The sequence below is a fragment of the Drosophila novamexicana genome, unplaced genomic scaffold (genome assembly GCF_003285875.2).
Source record: "Drosophila novamexicana strain 15010-1031.04,08,12 unplaced genomic scaffold, DnovRS2.1 tig00000870-arrow-arrow-pilon, whole genome shotgun sequence".
NCBI classification, from domain to species: domain Eukaryota; kingdom Metazoa; phylum Arthropoda; class Insecta; order Diptera; family Drosophilidae; genus Drosophila; species Drosophila novamexicana.
The window spans coordinates 1,821,421-1,832,632 of NW_020824830.1; the positions used below are offsets into that span (position 1 = coordinate 1,821,421).

Here is an 11,212-nt window from a genome sequence, read left to right on the forward strand (position 1 = left end):
TTTTGGCTTATGCTTAAAGATTAGATAAATGCTACAGCTAGATAAGCACAACCCAAATACATAAATTTAGCTTAGTGCGTGTCTGCCGCGCCCGTCCAGCAGCTGACGCACTACGTCTGCCTGCTCTGCGGCGCCCAAGAGCTGCAGCAACTGCAGCAGTACATTCAGCGTGTAAGTCTTGAAGCGAGCCATTTGCTCGCTAGCACCCAGAGCTGTCAGCAGCTGCTGCTGATATTGCTGCAGCCTGGCCACTGTCCACACGTGTCGCGCCTCGTGCTGCAGCTTGAGCACGCCCGCTTGCAGGGTGTACAGCAGACCTTCGTAGAAGTTGTCCTCTTGCAGCTGCGCAGCCATTTTGGCGCTGGCCAGCAGCACCGCCGGCAGATCGCGCCGGAAATCGTGGGCGCGCACAAAGCAGGTGGCAGCCAGCAGACGCACCTGCTCGCATTTGTGCCGCAGCAAACGCCAGCTGAGACGACGGAAGCGTTGCAGCAGCCGAGTCGACTGCTGCGGCTGGCCGGTGGTGCACAGATGCTCCACCTTGGAGAGGAAGCCCAGAAACAGTATAATCGAAGAGGTGACCTTGTCGGTATTGCAGCAGCGTAGCATGTGCTCACAGGCCTTCGGCAGCAGACATGCCAGTTCCTCGTAGTTCATTTCACTCGGCTCCCAGGCGAGCTTGGTTTCAAACTCCGTCGCCTGCCGCTGGCCGACCAGCTTGCCGAGCGTGGCACCGAACAACTGCAGCGCGGCATTCGAAATGGTCCACTCGGTGTTGTCGATGTGCGCTATGGCCACCAGCATGATCTCGTCGTAGTACTTGCACATGGCCGGTCGCAGCTCCGTGTCGCGCACCAGCACGCACAGGTAATGCAGCGCCAAGGCCTCCCAGCGATCGTGGTTGCTGCTGCTGTTGGATGCGTCGCTGTTGGTGGCTCCATTTAGGCGCTGCAGTATGCGCTGCACGGCGCGATGCAGCAGCAAACGCTGGCGCGGATCGTCATTTTTGAGCACATGCAGAAACATGATAGCGAAACCCGCACCGCGCCGCGTGGTGCTCACCTGGCGGCACTCGGAAAGCAGCTGCCGCTCCAGGCAATCGTGCAGCAACTGAAAGCCCTGATCCTCGCCAGCTAGGGTGCTGGTAATAGCGCGCGTTAGCTTGCCAATGCTCAGCCCAGCGGCCTCTATGGCGCCCTTGTGCCGGCAGCGAGTCAGCACAGCCATATTAATGTCCAAGCAGCGCTGCAGAGCTGCGTAGTCAGGCGCGCTTTTGGTTGAGCGGAGCAGCGCTGATCCCAAGCTGGTGGCCAGGTCACAACTAGCCTAAAAAAAAAAATCAGAGGATTAGTCAAGGCGGCGCACGGCTTGTTAAATTTAGGTACCTTTAATGTCAGCCAGAAACTCATGAGCAAATACTTGCGACAGGCTTCGGCATCCTCAAGCGCCTCGTAGACGCTCTCACTGACCAACAGCTGCAAGCTCTCGTCCATATCCTGAAAACTGGCGGCTGTTGCGTCCGCTCCCTCGCGCCGGGCATTGGCCAGATTAAGAAACTTCAGAATTACATTGAGTATACGTTCGAGCAGCGGCAATAGTTCAACGACAGCTGCTTCGGGTCTACGACTACCGCCGCTGATCAGCTCGTCCAGGACGCGAATGTGGCCAAATAGATGACCGCCAGCACACTTTGTGGTCTGCAGTGGATCGTGCTGGAATGCGTCGAATTTGCTCGTCAATTGCTGCAGGCATTGATCGTAGAGTGCTTTGGTCAGCTGTGGATCGGGACAGCTGCGCACCATCAGCTGCGCGTAGAGCGAGACCAGAGCACACTCATCCACATCGGAGCTGGTGCAGAGCGTTAAGCAGCGCTCGTTGCATTGCTGGGTGTCAACATGGCCCAGTTGGAGGAGCAGTGAAACCGTCAGCTCCAGCGCATCGTCGAAGCCTTGGGGATCGTTGAGAGACTTGAACAACAACTGTGACACGGTGCTGGGCTGAAAGACACCATGGTCCAGGAGAAAGGAGCCCAGCTGCTGGTTTTGTTGGATACTGCACATTTTTGCATTCTTGGTGACCTGAGCGCTGTATAGAGACTTGTGCAAAATCTCGAGCATTTTCAGCGCGAATATTTTGGGCTGATAAACATCGCAGAGCATGTCTTGCTCGAGCAGCTCCTGTAGCTGGCGGAAGAATCGCTTAATATCGTGAGCCAGTGCATCGCTGCCCGCGCCGCCATCCACTTTTAGAACCTTATTAAAGTGCTTGGCCGTGTGGTTGATAATATTGGGCATTTTGCCCAGCATTGTGTTGCGAAACTCGGAGCTTTCAACGCCGCGATGACGCTGCATGAAGCTGTAGAAGAACTCTAGGCAATCCTCTACAGCAAAATTGGACAGATTGTCGACCAGAAACTTAAAGATCAACAGCTGGGAATCCGTTTCAAAGGCGCTGCAGTTGGTCAACAGTTCTGTGCTAATCTTAAAGAAGTGCAGCTTGGATGCCACATAGATCTCCTTGGCGAACATGCTGAATATGAGTATTAGACGCTGCTGCTCACTGGCCGAACGTGCCGCCTCCGAGCTGGCCAAGAACTCGACAATCTCCGGCTTAGCCTGCAGCAGCTGGAACAGCGCATCGCGTTGCTGTATGCGCAGGAACCACTGCGAGTGGAAGTTTTGGATTTCAGCTACGCTGCCATTCACCAGCAGCTCCACAGCTAGCGCGAGCAGAGCGGGTGAGCGCTGGCTGCTCAGGCTCTTCACCGGATACTGACTGGCCGCACGCAGACCCTTGTAGCTCAGGCTCAAACGCAGCCCAGCAAAAAACTCTGCCTCGCTTTGACCGCTCGCAGCCAGCAGCTCTGGCAGACCATGGGAGTTGAGTATGCCGCTCAGCAGATAGTACTTGTTGCGATTCGTCCATGGCCAGAACCCAACAATGAGGCGGAAGTAGCAGAAGGCGCGTTGTTGCTGTTTGCAGCAGTGATTGAAGAGCGTGAGTGTCTCCTCCCGCGAGCCCACCTGGCTCTGGCGCTGCAGGCAGTGGTAGAAGTGCTCCAGCTGCAGCGTGAGCAATTCCAGCTTGGGAAACTTCTTCACCAGCAGATTGGTAGCCTTCAATTGATGAACCAGGCTGCTGCTGCTGTTATGCTGCAGTGCAGCAATGAGGGCATCCATGCACTTGGCCTCAATTAGCTGTGCATCCAGTCGCGACCAGTGGTCGGTCAGCAGCACAGCCTGCAGCATTAGAAAAGCCTGCGGCTGCTCACAGCACAGCCGCTGGGGCAGATCTGCAAAGTGTTCATCCGGCAGTTCGTATTTGTGCACGATGTGATAGTAGACGCGAAAGGTGACATTCAGAGCGGCCTGATTGATGCTGCCCGTGTCCGGCTTGTTTGCCTCCTCAATAATTTGGGCAGCTAGCTGGTCGGCCACCTCCTTGGGCAACGCATCCCCCAACGACTGTGAATAGTTGATTGCAGACAGTAATTAGGCAAAAATAAGTAATTAAAGCAGCCGGCGAGCTTACCTGCAGATAGGAAAGACAGTCGCTGTGTTTATTAGGCGGAGTCTCGCGCACTGGCAGCGCTGCAGCCATTGTTAAACAGGACCCCCCTGGCTAACACGGTGGTTGTAACGAAACAAATAGGTTTTATGAAAGTCTTATACATATCGACCACACGTGCAGACTAATCGTTGACTATCGATAACAGCGATAAATGCTCTTCTTCAAAACGAGCATTTACGCGCTTATTGGTATGCGGTCTCACTGATTTGGTGCTTCAGTTCAAGATGGCGAACGATGCGAGCAAACTACTACTGTCTTCACACCAAGAAAAAACCAGTCATTATACGTAAATAAACAGAGTTTAAAGTGCAATTAGTATGTTTTTGGCTAACTGAAACTCTTTGCTTGATCAGCTACCTGAAGGAGTTCCGCGTGGAGCAGTGCCAGTCGTTCCTGCAGCACAAATGCAACCAGCATCGCCCCTTCGTTTGCTTCAATTGGCATTTTCAAAATCAGCGTCGTCGACGGCCAGTACGTAAACGCGATGGCACATTTAATTACAGCGCTGATAATTATTGCACCAAATATGATGAAACAACTGGAATCTGTCCCGAAGGCGATGAGTGAGTATCCATCCTAGGCAAATTGTGTCGTGTCGCTGTGTGTGATGTCAAGACGCCAACGCGAACAAACAACGACGTAGTATTTTTTCGTTTCCTCTTTGCGCTCAATTTTCTTTGCAATGTGTGTGTATCTCTTGGCTTCGTGTTTACAAACAAAAACTTTTCGCGGGCCTGCGGAGTGGCAAAATAACGTCAACTAGCTAAAAGTGAAATTGATTGCGTTTGCTTATATGAAAGTTCCTATGTGTGCGTGTGGGTAAGCTAGGCGCACCCTACAACGAGGTCACCGCCGCCAGCCACCCACAAAATGCAAAAGTGAAAGTGATTTAAGCGATAAAGCTGTTCGAGCTCGGAAATTCTAATCGGCGTTTGCCTAACTGAGGGTTGTTGCTCTCGCACACACTCTCAAATGCGCAGCAGCATTTATAACTGCTACAAGTGTGTGCGTCATTGTTTTTATTGCGTTTCGCTTTTGCGCGTATTTCCTTCAGTTTATTTTGGTTTTCCCCCGGCGTCGTCGTCGTAGTAACAACAGCAGCAGCAGTGGCACTTTGAAAATGTACAGTTATTGAGCAAAGCTTTCCCTCAAAGCTTTGAGCAACGAACGGCTGTGCATGAAGGAGAGCGACAACAAAATAATACGCAATTCCATTTTCTGCAATAACAAACAACAACAATTCTGACCTAGACTTGAAATGTGTGTACGCGCGTGTGTGTGTGTGTGTGTATGTGTTACTGTGCATGCATGTATGTATGTGGTTTGCCCCAGGTTTTACTGCTGCTTTAACTGTAGGTTGGGAATGAGCTGCTGCCTTGCTATTTTTAGCACGCGTTTAGGTCCTTTTCTGCGTCACTTGACATTGCTCTTTCCATTTTTTTTTTTCACCCACTTTCACTCTCGCACAGATGCCCCTTCCTACACCGAACAGCCGGCGACACCGAGCGTCGGTATCATTTACGCTACTACAAGACATGCATGTGTGTGCACGATACGGACAGCCGGGGATATTGTGTGAAGAATGGACTTCACTGCGCCTTTGCGCACGGCATGCAGGACCAGCGGCCACCGGTGTATGATATCAAAGAGCTGGAGACACTGCAGAATTCGGATATATCGTTGGACGGAACCAATGCACAAAATGCGCTCGATAAGGAGCGAAACCTAATGAACGAGGATCCCAAGTGGCAGGACACCAACTATGTGCTGGCCAACTACAAAACCGAGCCATGCAAGCGTCCGCCCCGTTTGTGTCGCCAGGGCTATGCCTGTCCACAGTACCATAACAGCAAGGATAAACGTCGCTCGCCCAGAAAGTACAAATACAGGCAAGTTGCGCTCACTATTTCTAGTTACACATATATGTTAACATTAATTATTGCCTTTGTAGGTCCACACCATGTCCCAATGTCAAGCACGGCGAGGAGTGGGGCGAACCGGGTAACTGTGAGGCCGGTGACAATTGCCAGTATTGTCACACACGGACCGAGCAACAGTTTCATCCGGAAATCTACAAGTCCACAAAATGCAACGATGTGCAACAGGCTGGCTACTGCCCTCGCAGCGTCTTCTGCGCCTTTGCGCATGTGGAACGTAAGTAGTCCTGGCATGGCCCACAAGTATCTACATATATAGTCCTTGGGACCCAAGCGCTGTTCTCCACAACCATAGCGGGGCGGTTGTATCAGATATTTATAGTTTAGATTAGGTTCATATGTTAAGTACATACTTTGGTTGATATCGTTTAATTGTTTGTTTGTCTTTTACTCACTCTCACACAATAATCGAATTTGTGTAAACTCCTTGAAATGATATGAAATCAATGCATCAATCAAAATCCGCTTTGCTGCTTGTCCATTGTTCCCTCCTCAAGCTTATCTTGTCAACGAGCAGAAAAAGCGCGATCAAGAAATTGCCTTAAGCGAAATCATTTCGAATGGTTTGTCCGGTATGAAGATGCAGGATGAGGTCGCCAATGGCAAACTGTCTACAGGACTGCTCCAGCTGAGCAATAATGTACGTATTATCAAATGCAACACCAAATCACTTCTAAATATTCTGTGTGTGTGTTGGTGTGTGTGTATGCGCGCCCAGCACTTCGCTAACAATCTCTAACCCCACTCGATCACGAGCTAATCCAGCTAACCGCATCAATATGCAAGTCATTGAGAAGTTTGTGCCGCTCTCATTTGTTTCTTCGTCTCTCTTTTTCGTAGTTATTAAATATTGATGGTAATAATACAACCAACAAAATGTTTGTAGATGCTTTGGAAAATACAACTAATTCCAGCAAAATCTTAAATATCTCACTACCACTGGACAGCCATCGTGAGTAATATATTTACACAGATCTTTTCATTGTTTTCAACGATGGTTGTGGACAAAATGATAGCGCAAAAAGAAAAAAACAGAATACAAAAACAAAAGCAAAATCCCATCTAACCTAACTGAAACGAAACTAACGAATTTGTTCTTAAAATTATTTCAAGCAGCCTGTACATTGGAAGATCCACGCGAGAACTCGCTATCGGCAAGTCTGGTTAACACTAGTTTATTAACACGTTCCTCGGCGCCAATTAACATTCCTAATACGACACTAAGTAACTCTATTAACGGTGAGTCATTGTATAAACGTTAAACAACGGATCCATGCTAATTTCAATTATCAACTCTTCTCCCATATAGACTTCAATTCAGGTGGCTTTGCCGTCAACATTCCCAGCAGCTCGCTCACATATAGCCCGACAAATCATGCCAATCTATTCAATGTGTATGGCGCCTCCAATAAGCTGAGCAATTCCCTATCGGCTGCTACGCAAAACGATAGTAATAGCATGTTCTTTCCGTCACGCATTATATCGCCTGGCTTCGGCGATGGTTTGTCGATAAGCCCATCAGTTAGAATATCCGAACTGAACACCATACGTGATGACATCAACAGCAGCTCCGTGGGTAACAATCTATTTGAGAACACTTTGAATACGGCTAAGAATGCGTTCAGCTTACAATCGCTGCAATCGCAAAACAACACCGATTTGGGTCGTATGACCAATGAGTTGCTCACGAAGAATGCGCAGATTCAAAAACTGTCCGTACGACTTGAGGAGCTTATGTGCAAGATAAAAATAGCCGAACTGCATCGCGATAAGGCCAAACAGGAAGCCTTGGAATGGAAGGACCGTCACGATCTAGTGCAAATACAACTCAATTTACCAGGAGAGTTGCGCGATTTATCCATACAAAAACTAAAGCAATTACAAGTAGGTATTCTCCATTGTATATTAAATACATATTAAGATTTTCGTAAAACAAACAAATTTTTAGTCTAAACTGCGCACCGATTTGGAGGAAGTAGACAAAGTATTATACTTGGAAAACGCCAAGAAGTGCATGAAATGCGAAGAGAACAATCGAACCGTTACTTTGGAGCCCTGCAATCATCTGTCCATTTGCAATACATGCGCCGGTTCGGTTACCGAGTGCCCCTATTGTCAGGTGCCGGTAATCACAACACACACATAGAATATGTTTTAAGCGCTCCAGAACTTTGGATGAGCCCCCCCTGTGCCTAATTGGTACAGAGCGTGTTCACAGTGACAATGGGCGATAGAAACTCAACTTTAATTGTAAGCAAAATGTTAAACGTCTAGCAAATATGCCACGCCTGGCATATGACAGAGCTTACATATATACTTATATTATTTATATTACTCTATATGCAAATTAATTATCTTGGATATTAGCAATTACTAGGCACAAAATATGTAATTCGTTTAGCAAGCAGCTATGCATTTGAAATTTATTACTCGTCTAAATTACGCTACAGGAAATTTTCTTTATATATATTTATTTTTTGGTTTATTTTCATTTCATTTTTTTAATTTTGTGTTAATTTTAGTTTATATATACAATTCGTATACATAACAGTTTCAAAGTTTCTCGTATGTCCATGACATTTTATTTTGTATGAAACGAATTTGCAATATTATTGTCTTTATTTTTTTTATTATTTCTGTATTCATAATTTGCTACACTTGCAGTCACTATTCACTAGTATTAATTAAACAAATAAAATCATTTACATTTATATGAAATACCTGTACACGTTCATATATTTTATGACGATCATTTTTGCCGCTTCTATAAAACATTTAAAGAAAAAATCAAATTGACTAACAACAAATGAAAACCACCAGTGATTTTTATAAACCAATTGTCTAACTACAAATATATGTATTTTTTAGGTATGTTTAAATGAAATATAAAGAAATCAAGATTTTGTAATTAAGAGATTTCTAGGCAAGGTTCACGTTTTAGCGTCTTTGATGAAGGAAAGACCCAATTGAATGCAAATTTTTCATGGGCGTACAAAATATTGAAAATTGTAGAAACTGCAATATCTATTCGTAGTGCTGCGACATTGGTCAGTTTGTACAATTTCTCAGCCTATACTATACTTTTAATTTTCGTATGTCTGCATATTAGCCAGATAATTATAAACCAATTTTGCATCTATTTAACTATAGTTACATAAATGATTTCACTTACACACTAAGAGAACCGACTAAAAACTTTTTAAATAATTTGTATTTGATGTATTTCACTTTTATACGCTACTAGGTTACTATGTGATTTCTTTAGTGCTTTAAGTACGTTTTTTCTAATTTTTTTTTAAACTTTTAAATTTAATATAAAGCTTCCAATGAAAATGCGGTCAAAGGTCAGATAAACGATATATCGAAGTCAAAAATGTATATTAATGGCCAATGTTAAGATGGTACAAGATTATTAAATACACAATATTTACAACAAAAAATTGAAGCGTGTGATGTAAAAGATTAAACAATAAACGTAACTCAAGACAGCGAATACAGTCTATGATGAATGTTAACCGAAGCTAATATAAAACCGTCTTCAAAATATTTTTCACAAAAGCAAAAAGTTAATGTATTGTATTGTATGTATTGTAGCTTATAACAAAGTTGAGCATCTATATAAAATATAATGAACTCTAACGTATTATTAGTTATAAAACTAATGGCAAACATGTTGATCACTTAGGGCATAAAAGTAAACTATTTAAATATGAAATTCACATGCAGAAACTTAGGCATTTATTGAAAATAAAACAGATAGAAACCCAAAATGAAATCATAACATATAGGTATACTTATATTAAAGGATATGAAAATATATTTGATAGCTAACTAGCTAAGCAGCGCAAAGGCTTTTGTGTGTATGTAGTAGCCAAAAATTAATGTATCAACTATACAATGATTAAATGTGCATGTTAATGTGTGTTGCGATTAAATGCTTTAATATTATTACTGTTCTACACAAAACCAAAATAGAAACAATAACAATACAAAATGGAAAGACAAGTTAAAGCAATTGAAAGAACATTAAACACACATGAATAAAAAAAAATACAAAAAAAAAATGGTTTTATAATGGAGCTGTTGAGTGCTAAATTTGAATGCTTATACTGAAGCTCTTGCGATATACCCTCTAACTCTGAATAATTGGGCACAACGTATTTATAGCAATAAACATTAATCTTATCTACAAGCACAAACATCGTATTACTAGCAAAGCAATTTAAAACACACATCTCAGCTACGACAAACGAAACCATTTCATGACAACTCAATACAAATCAGATAACTAATTAACTGAGACATATATACACACAATGTATGGAAAACGTATGTATTTTGTATACGCTACTGTAAGAGTGATCTTTATGTGATTTTGAAACTACTTGAATATGTGATCCAAAAATATATAAAAACAAAAAAAATAAAGAAAACAAAACAAAAAAAACTTAATAATGAACAAAAATATATAAATATACATTTATGCAAGCTCTCGCCAGAATCAGCAGTTAATGAATGATTACCAACTAAACTAAAACTTGATGTACAACAATAATAATAAACAACAACAACAACAACAAAAAATGCTCCAGCTCCATTTAGAAACAAAAGCAACAAATGAAACACACAAACACACACACACATACATTGGTCGTTCGCCAGGCAAACAAAAGAAAAAGAAAGAAAAAAAATGAAATATTCATGTACGCCAAATAAAAGGAATATATTAAGAAATGAATAAAAAAAAATAGATATATATATATATTTGTCTAAAGTATCAAATGTATTTATAGTTAGCTTAAGAGTTCTATCAGAAACACCGACAATGTGGAAAGGTCAAAATTTGGAATGGCAATTACGTAGAATTAGTACAATAATGAAGTGTTTGCTACTAGTTGTTTCATAGTTAATACGTTTAACAAATTATATAAATATGCTAATGAAACTGTAACTAACGGTTTATGCTCTACAGAGAGAGGTAGAGAGGCAGAGTCCTAACACACCAAACCAAACGTTGAACACCGATTAGGAATTTTTAAATGTGGAAATCCCGTTAACAGTAATTAAAGCAAACTCAACTAAATATATAAAACTTATGTATGTAAAGCAATTTTATGCAAACCAGCCCACAATACAAAGCAACAAATGGAAACAAGCAAATGATTTTTTTTTATAATAATGTGTGAAACTAAAGTTAAAAGCAAAAAAAAAAAAAAAATGGCAACTAAACAAACATTTACTAGCAATTTTTATACAAAATGCTGAACTATTGAAACAATTTAGACAGCTCTACAGAAGCGAACTTTTACATAGGCTCTAATTTATATAAGAAATATATAGAATATCTATGAAAATACCTATGTTGCAGATGCATAACTCTCTCCACAAACAAACACAAATACACACTTACAATATTTAAAAACATTTGGTTTTTAATTTTTACCCAATTCTTGATTACAATGTTTCGGCTCGTGATACTACGAAAACTTAAGCACAAGGCATTGTTGTGGTTTGTGTCCCGGCTAAGCAAAGTTGTGAAAATATCAAATCTCCGTACATTGATTTCCGATTGCGCCGGTCGCAATAACCACCTGTAGTTATCTAACGCCCCGAGGTCATGGTCATAGATCGCTCAAATTAAAACTTGATACCATTTTGCGAGCAACAATGCCGTCAAAACGCACTTAACGCTACTTCCGATCAAA

The 11,212-nt window shown here is 42.8% G+C and overlaps 2 protein-coding genes across 3 annotated transcripts; one reads left to right on the forward strand and one right to left on the reverse strand.

Annotated features, from left to right (window-relative positions):
- Window positions 1-45: 45 nt before the first annotated feature.
- Window positions 46-3,639, reverse strand: LOC115764811. Its single transcript, XM_030708057.1, has 3 exons — window positions 3,532-3,639; window positions 1,386-3,464; window positions 46-1,326 (listed from the first exon to the last, which is right to left on the reverse strand). Exons 1-3 carry the CDS (start codon window positions 3,598-3,600, stop codon window positions 67-69), a joined length of 3,408 nt encoding a protein of 1,135 aa, XP_030563917.1. The 5' UTR covers window positions 3,601-3,639; the 3' UTR covers window positions 46-66.
- A 140-nt stretch (window positions 3,640-3,779) lies between these two features.
- Window positions 3,780-10,116, forward strand: LOC115764752 (RING finger protein unkempt). 2 transcript variants are annotated; one of them, XM_030707976.1, is made up of 9 exons: window positions 3,780-3,856; window positions 3,924-4,133; window positions 5,040-5,459; window positions 5,522-5,724; window positions 6,005-6,147; window positions 6,348-6,459; window positions 6,624-6,746; window positions 6,817-7,391; window positions 7,456-10,116. In XM_030707976.1, the coding sequence occupies exons 1-9, from the start codon at window positions 3,795-3,797 to the stop codon at window positions 7,651-7,653; spliced, it is 2,046 nt and encodes a 681-aa protein (XP_030563836.1). In that variant the 5' UTR covers window positions 3,780-3,794; the 3' UTR covers window positions 7,654-10,116. The 2 variants fall into 2 exon arrangements, with proteins under 2 accessions (XP_030563836.1, XP_030563837.1); XM_030707977.1 differs by lacking the exons at window positions 6,005-6,147; window positions 6,348-6,459.
- Window positions 10,117-11,212: the final 1,096 nt, after the last annotated feature.

What these genes read in the sequence shown, in the direction of transcription:
- LOC115764811 (XM_030708057.1), bottom strand. Translation starts at nt 3,600, where the DNA reads ATGGCTGCAGCGCTGCCAGTGCGCGAGACTCCGCCTAATAAACACAGC. An exon ending in ACTGTCTTTCCTATCTGCAG is followed by an intron (nt 3,465 to 3,531) that starts GTAAGCTCGCCG and finishes AACTATTCACAG; the next exon opens with TCGTTGGGGGATGCGTTGCC. An exon ending in GTTTCTGGCTGACATTAAAG is followed by an intron (nt 1,327 to 1,385) that starts GTACCTAAATTT and finishes TTTTTTTTTTAG; the next exon opens with GCTAGTTGTGACCTGGCCAC.
- LOC115764752 (XM_030707976.1), top strand. Translation starts at nt 3,795, where the DNA reads ATGGCGAACGATGCGAGCAAACTACTACTGTCTTCACACCAAGAAAAA. An exon ending in ATCTGTCCCGAAGGCGATGA is followed by an intron (nt 4,134 to 5,039) that starts GTGAGTATCCAT and finishes ACTCTCGCACAG; the next exon opens with ATGCCCCTTCCTACACCGAA. An exon ending in AAAAACTAAAGCAATTACAA is followed by an intron (nt 7,392 to 7,455) that starts GTAGGTATTCTC and finishes ACAAATTTTTAG; the next exon opens with TCTAAACTGCGCACCGATTT.